The sequence below is a fragment of the Eschrichtius robustus genome, chromosome 21 (genome assembly GCF_028021215.1).
Source record: "Eschrichtius robustus isolate mEscRob2 chromosome 21, mEscRob2.pri, whole genome shotgun sequence".
In the NCBI taxonomy this organism is placed as follows: Eukaryota; Metazoa; Chordata; class Mammalia; order Artiodactyla; family Eschrichtiidae; genus Eschrichtius; species Eschrichtius robustus.
In genome coordinates, this window is record NC_090844.1 from 30,982,427 (window position 1) to 30,996,214 (window position 13,788).

The 13,788-nt window shown below is 40.7% G+C and overlaps 1 protein-coding gene across 1 annotated transcript; it reads right to left on the minus strand.

The window, feature by feature from the left end:
• Window positions 1–8,841: 8,841 nt before the first annotated feature.
• TCIM (transcriptional and immune response regulator) lies at window positions 8,842–10,185 on the minus strand. Its single transcript, XM_068532270.1, has one exon. It carries the CDS (start codon window positions 10,146–10,148, stop codon window positions 9,828–9,830), a length of 321 nt encoding a protein of 106 aa, XP_068388371.1. The 5' UTR covers window positions 10,149–10,185; the 3' UTR covers window positions 8,842–9,827.
• Window positions 10,186–13,788: the final 3,603 nt, after the last annotated feature.

Consider the following 13,788-nt stretch of genomic DNA (forward strand, 5'->3'; position numbering starts at 1 on the left):
TGAACCAAATTCGGTCCCCTCTAAGTTCATTTGTTAAAGTCCTAACCCCCAGTGCCTCAGAATGTGACTGTGTTTGGAGGTAGGACCTGCAAAGAGGTAATTAAGGGAAACAAAGTTATATGGGTGGGGCCCTAATCCAATCTGACTGGTGACCTTGTAAGAAAAGGAGATTAAGACACAGAGAAGAGAGACACTGAAGACACAGAGAAAAGATGGCAAGGAGAGAAGCCTCAGAGGAAACCAGCCCTGCTGACAGCTTGAGCTTGAACTTCTAGCCTCTAGAACCATGAGGAGATCACTTGTTTAAGCCACCCGACCTGTGATACTTTGTTATGACAGTCCTAGCAGACTAAAACAGGAGGTATTATTATCCTTATTCTATAATGATAAAGGAAGGCTGAGAGAGATTAAATAATTTACTCAGAATTTAAACATGATACTAAACGGCTGAGGACAGATTAGAATCCAGTTCTTACACCCAAAACACGCTCGGTTTATCTTCCCGTTGTCCACCACACGGAACATCTGACTATCGGCTTTTTAACTGCCAAGACCAGCGCTGAGAAAATCGGGGGCGGTTGTTTTTCTTCAGCTCACCCCCGCATTCTGTGTCCTCCTTTACCAATTTCAGATGCCCCCTTATCCCTAGTTTCCAGCTTCCTGCTCGGCTGCCCATTCTCCCCTTAAAATGAAAACCACATTTTCTCAGTGAAGGATACTTGTTTTTAGGAAGAAAGTGTTTTGTTACCTGTTAGTAAGCTAAATTACATAAGTGATTGTCAGTGATTAGTGCCAAACCTTCCTTTTTATTTATTTTTAAAAATTTTTTGTTGGAGTATAGCTGCTTTACAATGTTGTGTTAGTTTCTACTGTACAGCAAAGTGAATCAGCTATATGTACACATACATCCCCTCTTTTTTTGGATTTCCTTCCCATTTAGGTCACCACAGAGCACTGAGTAGAGTTCCCTGTGCTATACAGTAGGTTTTCATTAGTTATTAAACCTTCCTTTTTAAAAGGCTAACTTTAGGGAATTCCCTGGTGGTCCAGTGGTTAAGGACTTGGCACTTTCACTGCCATGACCCAGGTTGAACCCCTGGTCGGGGAACAGAGATCCCACAAGCTGGGAGGCGAGGCCAGAAAAAAAAAGAAAAAAAAAAAAAAAGGCTAACTTTAAAAGCATAACTTGTCTGGATTAAGAAAGGAAGTCTCCAGGATAGCAGGCAAGTGGTAAATATATTTAGGGGGAAGAAAGCCTTCCATCCATTTGAAAAATGTATTTTAATTGCTAAGAGTATGTGCCATATGGGGGGCTAGCTAACGGTGATCAGGTAAGATTTTTTAGAATATAACATTTATGAGCAAAGTCAAAATAATGGTATTGTTTGGATGGAAGGTCATAGGCACAACGTATTCCAGGATGAGGTAACAGGCACACCTTGGGTCAACAGTTTGTTTAGTCAAAAATGTATTGAGGCCTGCAATGTACCTGGGGAGACACAGATGAACTTAAACGGGCCACATCCTCACTGCACACAGTGGTGAATTTAATCTGGGTCAGTGATTCTGGATCTGACTTTGCAGCAAAATCACCTGGGGAGTGATTTAAGAACAGAGATAGCAGGTAACCAGCCCCAGAAATTCTGAATCACTAAATTCAAGGACCTGGATTTTAAAACGTCTCCCAGGAGATTCTGATAACAGTAGGTTTGGAAACAACTGCCCTGCTGGAGGTATTCCGCAAAACTGGTGGGAGAAGATGCTCTGATATCAGCACTTCAGATGCTGTGGTTCCTGTGACGCTAAGATCAGTAGGATTCTCCAAAGTCTTTCCGATGATAAAGGCTGAGCATAAATAACAAACATGGACAAACTGCAGGAGAATAAAAGGAAAATATAGGAAGCAGAAGTGTTTCTCCTGATAAAACATGTACCTATCAAAGTAGACAAACATCAGACAGAAATCCAAGGAAAAGAAACCCCAGAAAAGGAGCAGAAGTATTAGTCTACACACATTGCAATTATTAAAATCCAAGAGAAATTATCCTCTCCTCAAAATATGTCCTTTTGGGGGGTCTGTTTTTCAATTAATGACAGAATTAGTAGGTTAGGAAAAACTCTGGCCAATGCCATCAAGTCAAATCCTTTTTTAGTCTTACACTAAGAAATGCCATCAATAGGAGATCCAACTGTAACGTAAGAAAACAATTCCTTACATCCTATGTTCTTCACAGTTGACTATAGAGTTTTGTAAAAATACCCATCACTGGGCTCAATGCCCAGAGATTTGGGACCAGGAATCTATATATATATATATATATATTTTTTTTTTTTTTTTAAATACTTATTTATTTATTTATTTATTGGCTGCATTAGGTCTTAGCTGCAGCATACATCAGGCTCTGCGTTGCAGTGACTGGGCTTCTCTCTAGTTGTGGCAAGTGGGCTCCAGCGCGTGCGGGCTCAGTAGTTGTGGCTCGCGGGCTTGGCTGCCCCGCAGCATGTGGGATCTTAGTTCCCCAACCAGGGATGGAACCGGCGTCCCCTGCATTGCAAGATGGTTTCTTAACCACTGGACCACCAGGGAAGTCCCAGGAATCTATATTTTTAAAACGACACAGGTGGTTATGACTCTTACCCAGCATGGAGATTGTCTCAGTGACTCTGACATTGCTTGGATGTGGAAGAGATAGTCATAATATTAGCAGCTGGCCCTGGCATGGGCACCCAGCCACCAGGAAAGAGGCAGGTTACTAAAAAAAAAACACAGATGGAGTCAGATTCACAAAATCATCACTAAGACTGATGTCAAAGAACATGCTTCCTACATTTTCTTCTAGGAGTTTTATGGTTTCAGGTCTTATATTCAAGTCTTTAATCCATTTTGAGTTAATTTTTGTGTATAGTGTAAGATAGTGGTCTAGTTTCATTCTTTTGCTGTCCAGTTTTCCCAGCACGATTTATTGAAGAGATTACCCTTTTTCCCTTGTATATTCTCTATGTGTTTGTCATAAATTAATTGTCCACATATGTTTGGGTTTATTTCTGGGCTCTCAGTTCTGTTCCATTGATCTGTGTGTCTGTTTTTGTGCCAGTAACATACTGTCTTGATTACTATAGGTATGTGATATAGTTTGAAATCACGAAGTGTCATACCTCTAGCTTTGTTCTTCTTTCTCAGGATACTTTGGGCTATTTGGGATCTTTCCTTGTTCTAAAGGCAAGGGAAAGAAAAGCAAGAATAAACAAATGGGGCTACATCAAACTAATAAACTTCTGCACAATGAAAGAAACCATCATCAAAATAAAAAGGCAACCTTCTGACTGGAAGAAGATATTTTCAAATCATATATACAATAAAGGGTTAACGTTCAAAATATCTAAAGAACTCATACAACTCAACAACAAAAAACGAAGAACCTGATGAAAAAACGGGCAGAAGATCTGAACAGACATTTTTCCAAAGAAGACATACAAATGGTCAACAGACACGTGAAAAGATGTTCAACATCACTAATTATTAGGGAAATGCAAATTAAAATCACAATGAGATTTCACCTTACCCTTGTTAGAATCACTGTGATGGAAAAGACAAGAAATAACAAATGTTGACAAGAATGTGGAAAAAGGGAACCCTCATACATTGTTGGTGGAACTGTAAATTAGTGCAGCTGCTGTGGAAAACAGTATGGAAATTCCTCAAAAAAATTAATAATAGAAATGCCATATGTCCCAGCTATTCCACTTCTGGCTATTTATCTGAAGAATATGAAAACACTAATTTAAAAAGCTATATGAACCCCCATGTTCATTGCAGCATTATTCTTAATAGCCAAGATGTGGAAACAAACTGTGTCTATCAATGGATGAATAGGTAAAGAAGATGTGATACACACACACACAAACACATACACGCAGTGGAATAATACTCAGCCATGAAAAAGAATGGAATGCTGCCATTTGCAACAACATGGATGGACCTTGGATATATTATGCTAAGTGAAATAAGTCAGACAGAGATAGACAAATACAGTATGATTTCACTCATGTGGAATCTAAAAAAAATAAGCAAAACAAACAAACACTCAAAATAAAATAGAAACAAGCTCATAGACACAGAGAACAGACTAATGGTTACCAGAGGGGAAGGGGTGGGTGAAATGGGATGGTGACGGATGGTAACTAGACTTGTGGTACTGATCACTTCGTAGTGTAGACAGATGTCAAATTATGACGCTGTACACCTGAAAATTACATAATAAAAAAAATCGTAAAAAAAGAAGGATCCACAGAAAGTTACTTCTCTCACATTCTGCCTTCAGCAACAACTAGTAAAGATCCAAACTTTTAAATTAGGCTTTTGTTTTATTGAACAGAAATTCTTTTCATATATGGAATACCAACCGATCCAGAAAGAAATCCTATCACGTAAGGTGATAGGTACAAGCATTATTTCCCATGTATGTAGAATATGCGATCTAGAAGTCACAGCCATCAGCCCGTCAGATCTATTGTTTTTTCCTTCCAGATGAAAAAACCAGGGATAAAAAAGGAATTTGCTTCAGGCAGAGTTGGGAAAAACCCCAGAAAGTCAGACTCAGTCTGGTGGTATTTGCTCAATACCATGCCCACGTAGGAGGAAACAAAGGCTCAGGAACCAAACTTCTGTGCTCCTCCTAGGACTCGTGTGTGTGTGTGTGTGTGTGTGTGTGTGTGTGTGTGTGTGTGTGTGTGTGTGCGCGTGCCTGTGTGTGCATTTGTGCTCATGCGTGTGCTCGTGTGCGTGTGTGTAAAGCAAAGGGAGGAGGAAGGTGGCTACAACAAAAGCCTTGCAACCCCTCGTCCACTTTTTTAAAACCACTGCTACACCTTATTGGGACAAGATTTTTATTTCCACAGTGCTGTAAGATAGTTTTGCCAATACACGAGTGAACCCAATCCATTGTCACTGTGTGCATACCTTACCACAGAACACATTTGTGTGTCTGTGATGATCACTGAAAATATCCGGTAACTTTTTTTGCAGAAGAGCTATTTAAATGAAGAGAGAGCTCAGTAGCCATTAAGTGATAATATTTGTTGAATAATGACGCATTCTAAGATTCAAGCATAGTTACAATTTCTTACAAATTTCATTAAGGATTAGTTTGTGGTTCCCCTGATCTGGCCTCCCAACCCTTTTTTTTTTTTTAGAATCTCTAACTTCTGTTTCATCTTCAGATTCCACATAGTTACTCATTTATTATTGAGTTGTGAAAGAGCTGTATGGCTTTTCACCTCAGTAGACCAACTGTGAGGAAACAGTCTGGAAGAAATCACTGTAGCCTCCAACCATGTGTTCAGTTGCCAGACAGCGCATTACTTTTCAAAATATTACCTGTATCTTTTCGTAAGGCCTGATACATAGTAGGTAGGCAGTAAATGTTACTCTTCTATTGAAAGTCCTTCATGCTTCTTTCTTTCCTTCAGGATAAAATTAATACTCAAGCTTGTCTTTTAGACCCAGCTGCCTTTCTAATGATTGCTCCAAATGCTTAGGCCCCTAACCATGAACTGTGTAGAGATTCTCAAACAATGTACTCTCTTTCCCACCTCCTTGCCTTTGCAGATGCTACACCCAAATGCCAGAATGACATTTTTCTTCTCCATTCTCCTAAATCCTACTTTGAAACTTCTCTATGGAGTCTTCTAGGATCTCCCCAGTTTGGAATAGATTTTCACCAGTTCTGCTGCTACTCTCTACACCCTGCCACCACCACCCCACACACACCCACACACACACACACTCACACTCACAAACACACACACACACACCTCTGCTCCCATAGCATCCTGTTTAAACTTCTATCGTGGATCTCACTGTATTCATTTTAAAACCTTTTCTCGCTCCTCTGACAAGGAGACTAGAGATTTGTTCTGTCCATGGCAGCCCACACGTGGGTGCTTACTACATTTCTGTTGCACAAATGGAGAAGGTAGAGACCCTGATTCCACTCAACAACTCCCTGTGTGTGACAAAGGAGGTCAATTAAGTTACATGCCATTCCGGGAAGCCCTTGTGTGGAGTTTGGAAGGGTAGATGAGGCGCTTTGAAAGGCCATGCGATTCCTAGACCAGTTTAATGATTTGTTTGTTAGGAAGGCTCTCCAAGGGAACAGCAGTCACATTCTCTGACTACCCTCGGACAATGGGAAAAAAATATCAGGCAGTAACATATCCCAGGCCCCTTTCTCAGTAAATCTCATCTGTCAGCGATTCCTATGGGTACGAACCCTCCTTTGCTGGGCCAGGGCTGGGAACTGAGAAGGTCTACACTGAGTGAATAAAACCATGAATCCACAGTTTCTAACTTCCCCCAGTGTGCAAACCCAGACCCAAAGCCTTGACTGTCGACTCAGAAGAGAAATTAGATGTGATCTTTTGTTCCAAGGTGCTAACCCAGGTGTTATTTTAACTGTAGACCAGAAAGGCTATATCTGAGAAATCTTTGATACAATTAAAATGATTGAGAAGCTTTCCGCATGAAGGGAAGTGCCAAATAAATAGACAAACAGACACAGATCAGATAAAAATGATTTCTCAGAGGGCTTGCTTTCCCGTCTTTCTTACTAGCATATAAGTAATTGTCACTTCAAAGGATAAAAGAGAAGTTTAGTTCCTCCTAGAGGAACCTAGTGGTTCGGAATGAAGGCTCTCTGGGTTTGATTCCTGCCTTCATTAGCTGTGTGTCTTCGGGAAATTTACTGCACCTCTCTGTGCTTCAGTTTCATTACTATACATACATAGGCACATGCATGCACACGCATGCTTTTATATCACGGTACTAATGAAGTGATTTAATACACACACAAAAAAACCACTTAGAAAATTGACTGGTGAATAGTAAGCACTCAGTGAAAGTTAGTTGTTATTATTATGATCCTAATGATAGAAAAATATTAATGAGCTATTTCACCTTTGTTGCTTTTGTTTCTTCTATTATAATGAGATGTCTTGAGATATATTCAGCCGTCCTTGTGCCGTAGAAGGATTTCTGAACAGAACTAATCCTACCTGGTCTAATGATGGATCCTTTCACCCCTCATTAAATAATAAAAATATCACGAAGTTAAAAATCATCCTTGTGCATTGATTCCAACTTCCGTTCTCCATGAAGGAGAAGGATGCCACGCTTGTGTAATAATCTACAGAAAGAATTATTATTCTCCACACCATTGTGGATCATATCCCAACTGCTTTTTAATTTGTTCCCCATGTTATGGTACTGCAGTCAGAAAATAATAATAATATCCTGCAAGAAAACTAAGTTAATACATGCTTATGTGAAAAGTGGGTAAGATACGCATTGTACTCTATTGAAAACAACAGAGGCAGAGAATATAGTTATGAGTATGTGTAATAAACTCAACCTTTGAATGATGTTCAGCATCTGAGATGGGTTTAAAGTCTTGGAGTGGAAGATAAGTTGAACATGTTCACTGAGATCGTGGAGTATGATAACTTCTCTGGGGGAGTAACTTACTAAATTTCCTTCCCAAGCAGTTTATCACTGTCTTTGGGGCACCCTAGATGGACAGAGAAAATGTGTCACCGACAGGCCCTATCAGAGGTAGGAAGCTTATTCATTTCCAAAGCCTTCACTTTGATGATCCCCAAATACCATCACTAGCCAAGGCTTCCATCTGTCAGAACTCCTTCTTTTTTGTTCTTAACTTATTTTGGTTTCATGGATGTCTTTGCAAATCTGATGGAAATTAGAAATACTCCTCCAGGAAAAATGCACACACACACACAATTTTGCATATTGATCTGTGTTTTTTATGGATGCTGTCATGTAAAAAAATCCTTTTTAAATGGAATGATTTCTATTATCTTCAGTAAATGAATCAATTAACGTTTGAAAACAGACTTGACTACTTAATTTCTTTTTTTAAAAATATGTTATTTAAAAACCTGACTTATAACTCTCCCCAAAGATTTCAGATCTTTCACTTTTGTTTTACTATGATCAGCAGTTTCAAAAACCTTTGTAGATGTTTCTGAAACACTTAATTTCTAGGGAAATTTTAAAATTTATTTCTGCTAGGAAAGTGCAGCAGGCATTGCTATATACCTTCTTAGAAATATTTTATTATAATTTTACGAGGAAATAAGCAAAGAGACTGTAATGTTATTCCCATATTGGTTTTTTTTTTAATAATATTTATTTATTTATTTATTTATGGCTGTGTTGGGTCTTCGTTTCTGTGCGAGGGCTTTCTCTAGTTGTGGCAAGTGGGGACCACTCTTCATCACAGTGCGCGGGCCTCTCACTATCGCGGCCTCTCTCGTTGCGGAGCACAGGCTCCAGACGCGCAGGCTCAGTAATTGTGGCTCACGGGCCCAGCTGCTCCGCGGCATGTGGGATCCTCCCAGACCAGGGCTCGAACCCGTGTCCCCCGCATTGGCAGGCAGACTCTCAACCACTGCGCCACCAGGGAAGCCCCCCATATTGGTTTATATTAAATAAACATTGATAAGCCACAAAATCTTGATCATAATTCAGACTCTGACCCTCAGATATATTGTTTTGGGAGAAATAAATGTACACAGCTACCATAGCCACAGAGGAAAAATTTCAAAAATATGGAGAGAAAAACCTTTTGAAACTCACCCTCTATGGATACATAAACAACAATACTGATGAGCCACTCTATGAATTTCTATGCCTGTATCTTATATTTTAAAGTCGGGACAGAGAAACTTCCTAGATACTTGATGTAAGAATTTGCTTTGAATAAGTTGGCAATGCAAAGCTACTTTAAAATCACCTCTTACTCTTAGAGTAAAATCCTTAGAAAAGCTTATAAAAGTTTATAATAATAAAAATTACCATCTTATTTTTCCTTTGAGACCAATCATCGCACACCAAGAGCAGCTAAGTTTATAATAATTTATTAAGGTTGTATATCATTTGTCATGAATAATAAATTATAGAAACCATAGCATCTTTATAAACTATTAAGTGTATCATATTCACTTCCTAATGCTTATTGCAGTAACTGTAAGAAATTTAGATTATATTTTAGCATTAGTTAGAAGATTAAAAAAAAACTATAAAATTTGTTCACAGTACTTCGGATTTATGAAGGACCCTATTATTTTAACTTTTGGGCAACCAGTTTGAAATGCGTAAAAACCCCTTACAAACCAGAAGGTGGCGTACGGTTTCACTGAGCTGCTGAAAATAATGCAGTTCCTTGAATTTGTACTTACACCCATGTGGTGCACTTTTTAAGGCATTGTAATAAATGCAAATAAATAATCAATTACTGATCTCTAAAAAAAAAAAATCTACCGATAGACAACATTGAAGCTTGGCAAACACTTTGAACATTCAAATAAAAAATTCAGTAAACAATTGCAGCATGGAATTCTCTCTCCTGTTCCCCATCTCCCTCCCCCTACCCAGTTTGGTTAAGGAAAAAAAGTTCAGGTTGAGTTTAAGTCCTAGGGCCTGACAGGGAGACCCTGGCCTCCATTCTTCCCCAGACTTCTGTTATCTTCCGTTTCAGTTCTCATTATGTCTGTCCGGACTCTCCCCTGACATCAGCATCGGTCCTTTTCCCGTAGGGGGAGTTTTCCAGTCCTTGCTGAAAGCATTTCCTTCTCCACTGTAACAGCACAGGCGTGAAATTAGTTGGAGTCTTTGTAACAAGTTCGTTCCGTTCCTATGGAAGAGAAACTTAACAAGGCAGCAACAAGATGCTGCGCGTGGTAGGTTTCATAGACTCGCTTGGTCTTTCAATGTCCGTTCTTGGCTAATGTCCTTATACATCGTCTGGTCCTCAGTGAACTTTGATGGAATATTTCCGCAGTTTCAGAAACTGGAAAAGCTTGTCTTTCGTCCTCTTCTTCAGAGCCATCAGGGCCCGTGTTTTCTCCTCCAAATCTTGATCTATGGCAAAAATGATCTTAGCTCTCTCCTCTGCTTTCTTGTCCCCAGAGTTTTTGAAGAGCCTCTGTAATGCTTCTTGGTCTATGTTTTCAAAGATGTTGCCCACGGCTTTCTTACGTGAGGCTGTGTCGAAGTGGTAGCCGTGGATGGACGGGCTTACTCGCAATGAGGTGGACATGCTTCTGGCCGGGTGGCTTGGCTTGGCTTTCATCGATGTGTGAATCTTTGGGAATTCAGCTCCCGGGCTCTCCAGAGAGTCTGTAGCAAAATCATTCCGGGACTGCTATTTAAAGTGTGAACAAAAGCTCCAGGCTCAGATTACACCGGTGACATCAGAGTGATCTCAAGGAAGCATAATCGCAGACAGGTTTAACAGTTGAGTTGCCAATATCCTGTTCTTGTGCTAAATGTTACTAAAACTGTGTTCAGTGATAGGGCCGGAAAGGGGGGGATTTCTTTTTACCACATCTGTGGCAATAGAATTATAGACTTGGACCCTTCTATAGAAAAAAAAAAAAAAAAGCTGAAACCAGGACAGCACAAAGATAAGAGACAAACAAGGTGGCTTAGACTCTCAAATCTTTCCAGACAACAACCAAAACAAAGGGTTCTGCCAGCCACCAGAAAGTTTTAATTCACAGAGAAGTTACTGAAGTGCAGTCCCAACATTTGGCAGCCCACACCAGTGCCCTGTGGACATTTCCAGCCAGGGCAACCCGGAAGCTATTGAGAGAAAGCTTAAGCATCAAGGACATTGATTTGGAGTACATCTGCTGTAGAATGGGGTCAGACGCTACAAAACGCTGATGTGACACAGCCTGAGTCCGTGACCATTCAGAGCCTGTGTCCAAGAGCAAATCTGCAATTGCTGAATAAAATTTTCATTTAATAATGATCATAGCAATAGACAGTGTCTCCTTAGGCTTGTGTATATATCAACAACAATATCAAAAAAAGCCGGAGGAAGAGTTAAAAGGTGCTTTTATGTACATAGCACTCAAAAGGGATGAGTTGACTTTTTCCTCTCGTATTTATTTTGGCATCAGTCAGACACAGTCAGAACAATACTTTCTTTGGAAGAATTTAAATTCGTTCTTTCTACCTTCCACAATATTCAGCCAGCCACTGTCTGCACTGGTGTATGGAACACTTACATTCCACCCAAGGTTCAATGTCAGCTTCAAAGGGCTCCGGAGACTTCTTTTCAGGGACCTTCTGCCGGGTCCCGGCACTCTCAGAAACAGGGCTGGCCTTTGTTTTCCTCTCATCTGGTCATCTAGAAAAGTGCACAAAGGGAGAGCATGTAGACAAGGTACCTCACTAGAAAAATGAGTTAGAGGCTCTTCTCGTATATTCATTCATTCACTCGTTTATTCAATCAGTATTTATTCAAGGTCGACTTTTAGCTGGAACATTTCTAGGCATTGGAAATGTAACAGGAAACCACACTAAACCAAATAAAAAACAAAACATCCCTACCTTACCTTTGTGGAGTTTACATGCAGCTGGGAAATAGACAATAGGAAAAGGTGCATGCATAGTCTAGAGGACGTCACAGGGTAATGCGTGAGGCAGGTTGTACAGGAGAAGCAAGGGAGGGTTGGAATTTGCATAGGATGTCCAGAGGCAGCTTCCGCATGTGACCTTGTGCAAAGACCTGAGGGAGCTGAAGGAGCAGCCTGTGTAGACAGACACCCCGGGGGAAGGGTGTTGTAGGCGGAGGTACAGCAAGTGCCAGGGCCTGAAGATAAGAGTATGCGTGGCGGGTAGGAAAAACAGCTAGGAGCTCAGCCTGGCTGAAGCAGAGTCACCAGAGAAGAGTGAGAAGGGGATTCAGGGTAAGAAAGCCAGGGGCAGACTGAGTACAACCCTGCACTCACAAATTTCCCTTTTACTCTGTAGGAGATAGGTAGCCTTGGGGGAACTTGGAGCTGAGAAATGACATGATTTTTCTTATAATTAAAAATAAATAAATAAATAACTGTCACTTCTTAGTAGAGAATAGATGGTAGGGAAACAAATCAGATTCTGGGCATATTGTGAAAGGGGAGTCGAAAGGATTGCAGACGGCCCCAACCTGGGGAACCAGACAGACAGGAGCCCAGCACGCACTCTTTGTGAAAGATGCTTCCTTGAGAGACTTTTCTAGGTGAGCTGGTGTTCAACGCGCCAACCACGGCAGCTGATACTTGTTCTGGTTTTTCCATGGAAGAACCCTATGTTCCACTTCCCACGACTAGGGATTTCCTGGCATATGTAGCACACATTTGTGGCAGCCTCACTAACATAAAAATATGTTATTTTTATTATTTATAAAATTATTCCATCATCAAAAAGTCTACATACAATAAATGCTGGAGAGGGTGTGGAGAAAAGGGAACCCGCCTACACTGTTGGTGGGAATGTAAATTGGTGCAGCCGCTATGGAGAACAGGATGGAGGTTCCTTAAAAAATTAAAAATGGAACTACTGTATGATCCAGCAATCCCACTCCTGGGCATATATCCGGAGAAAATCATAATTCAAAAAGATACATGCACTCCAGTGTTCTTTGCAGCACTATTTACAATAGCCAAGACATGGAAGCAACCCAAGTGTCCATCGACAGATGAGTGGATAAAGAAGATGCGGTACATATATGCAATGGAATATTACTCAGCCATAAAAAAGAATGAAATAATGCCTTCTGCAGCAACATGGACGGACCTAGAGATTGTCATACTGAGTGAAGTAAGTCAGAGAAAGAGAAATATCATATGATATCACTTGTATGCGGAATCTAAAAAGAAATGATACAGATGAACTTATTTACAAAAGAGAAGCGGACTCACAGACTTAGAGAATGAACTTATGGTTCCCAGCGGGGGAAGGGTGGAGGGAAGGGACAGTCAGGGAGTTTGGGATTGACATGGACATAACCTGTCTGAATTGTCCTTGCTCAAGGCTTCATCAGCCTTTTCATGCTCTGCCCTTTGTTGAGGTGACTCTTAGGTGGGCTCACAGTTTTTATCCTCTATTCATTAATTAATCCCAAATTTTGATTTCCAACCTGCCCCTGTCCTCTGAAGTATAGATTCATTTATTTAACTAACTATAGAATACATAAGCAACACACATATGCCATTAATATCTGTTCAGTTGTAAAAGTCAGAAACCCAGCTATCATCTTCTGTAATCTTTAATATCTCATTCTCTTTCTCCCATCTATCTATCTATCTATCTATCTATCTATCTATCTATCTATCCATCTATATATATCACCAAGTTCTGTCAATTCTATCTGCAAATATTTCTCAAATCTATCCAGTTTCTCTCTGTTTTTCCTGCCACTCTTTAGATAAGCCTCAATAGGGCGGATGCTTTGATGCACGACCCAGCATTCTCATTAAGTTTTCCCCAGATGCTCAGCCGTCAGCTGCCTTTGGAGGTTGTCACCACTGAAGAAGATCATGTCCCCTGAGGCGCCTCCCCTTCCTGGTGCAGCTGTATCTAGTGACTGGTCAATATGCGGGTGTAAATGCCCACTCCCCTCACCCCACTTCTGAGGGATCTTCTACACTTCAGAACATCCTTTAGGCTCTGCTGAGTCCACCCTCTGCCCGATCCTGTCTCTCTCCCATCTGTTGGCAATGATCCCAAGAGCTCTCAGTGATCAACCACCTGCCTGCTCCACGCCAGCTCAGAGTTTGCTTCCTCGGGATCCCGGTCCATGACATCCCATCTTCTCTCACCTGGACCAAGACCAGACCTCTCTCCTGGTGTTCCTGCTTCCACTCTTGTTCTCCATTCTCTGTGCAGGACCCAGAGCAATACTGTCTAATAAGCAATCCGGTCAGACCACTCCTGCTATT

What these genes read in the sequence shown, in the direction of transcription:
- TCIM (XM_068532270.1), bottom strand. Translation starts at nt 10,148, where the DNA reads ATGAAAGCCAAGCCAAGCCACCCGGCCAGAAGCATGTCCACCTCATTG.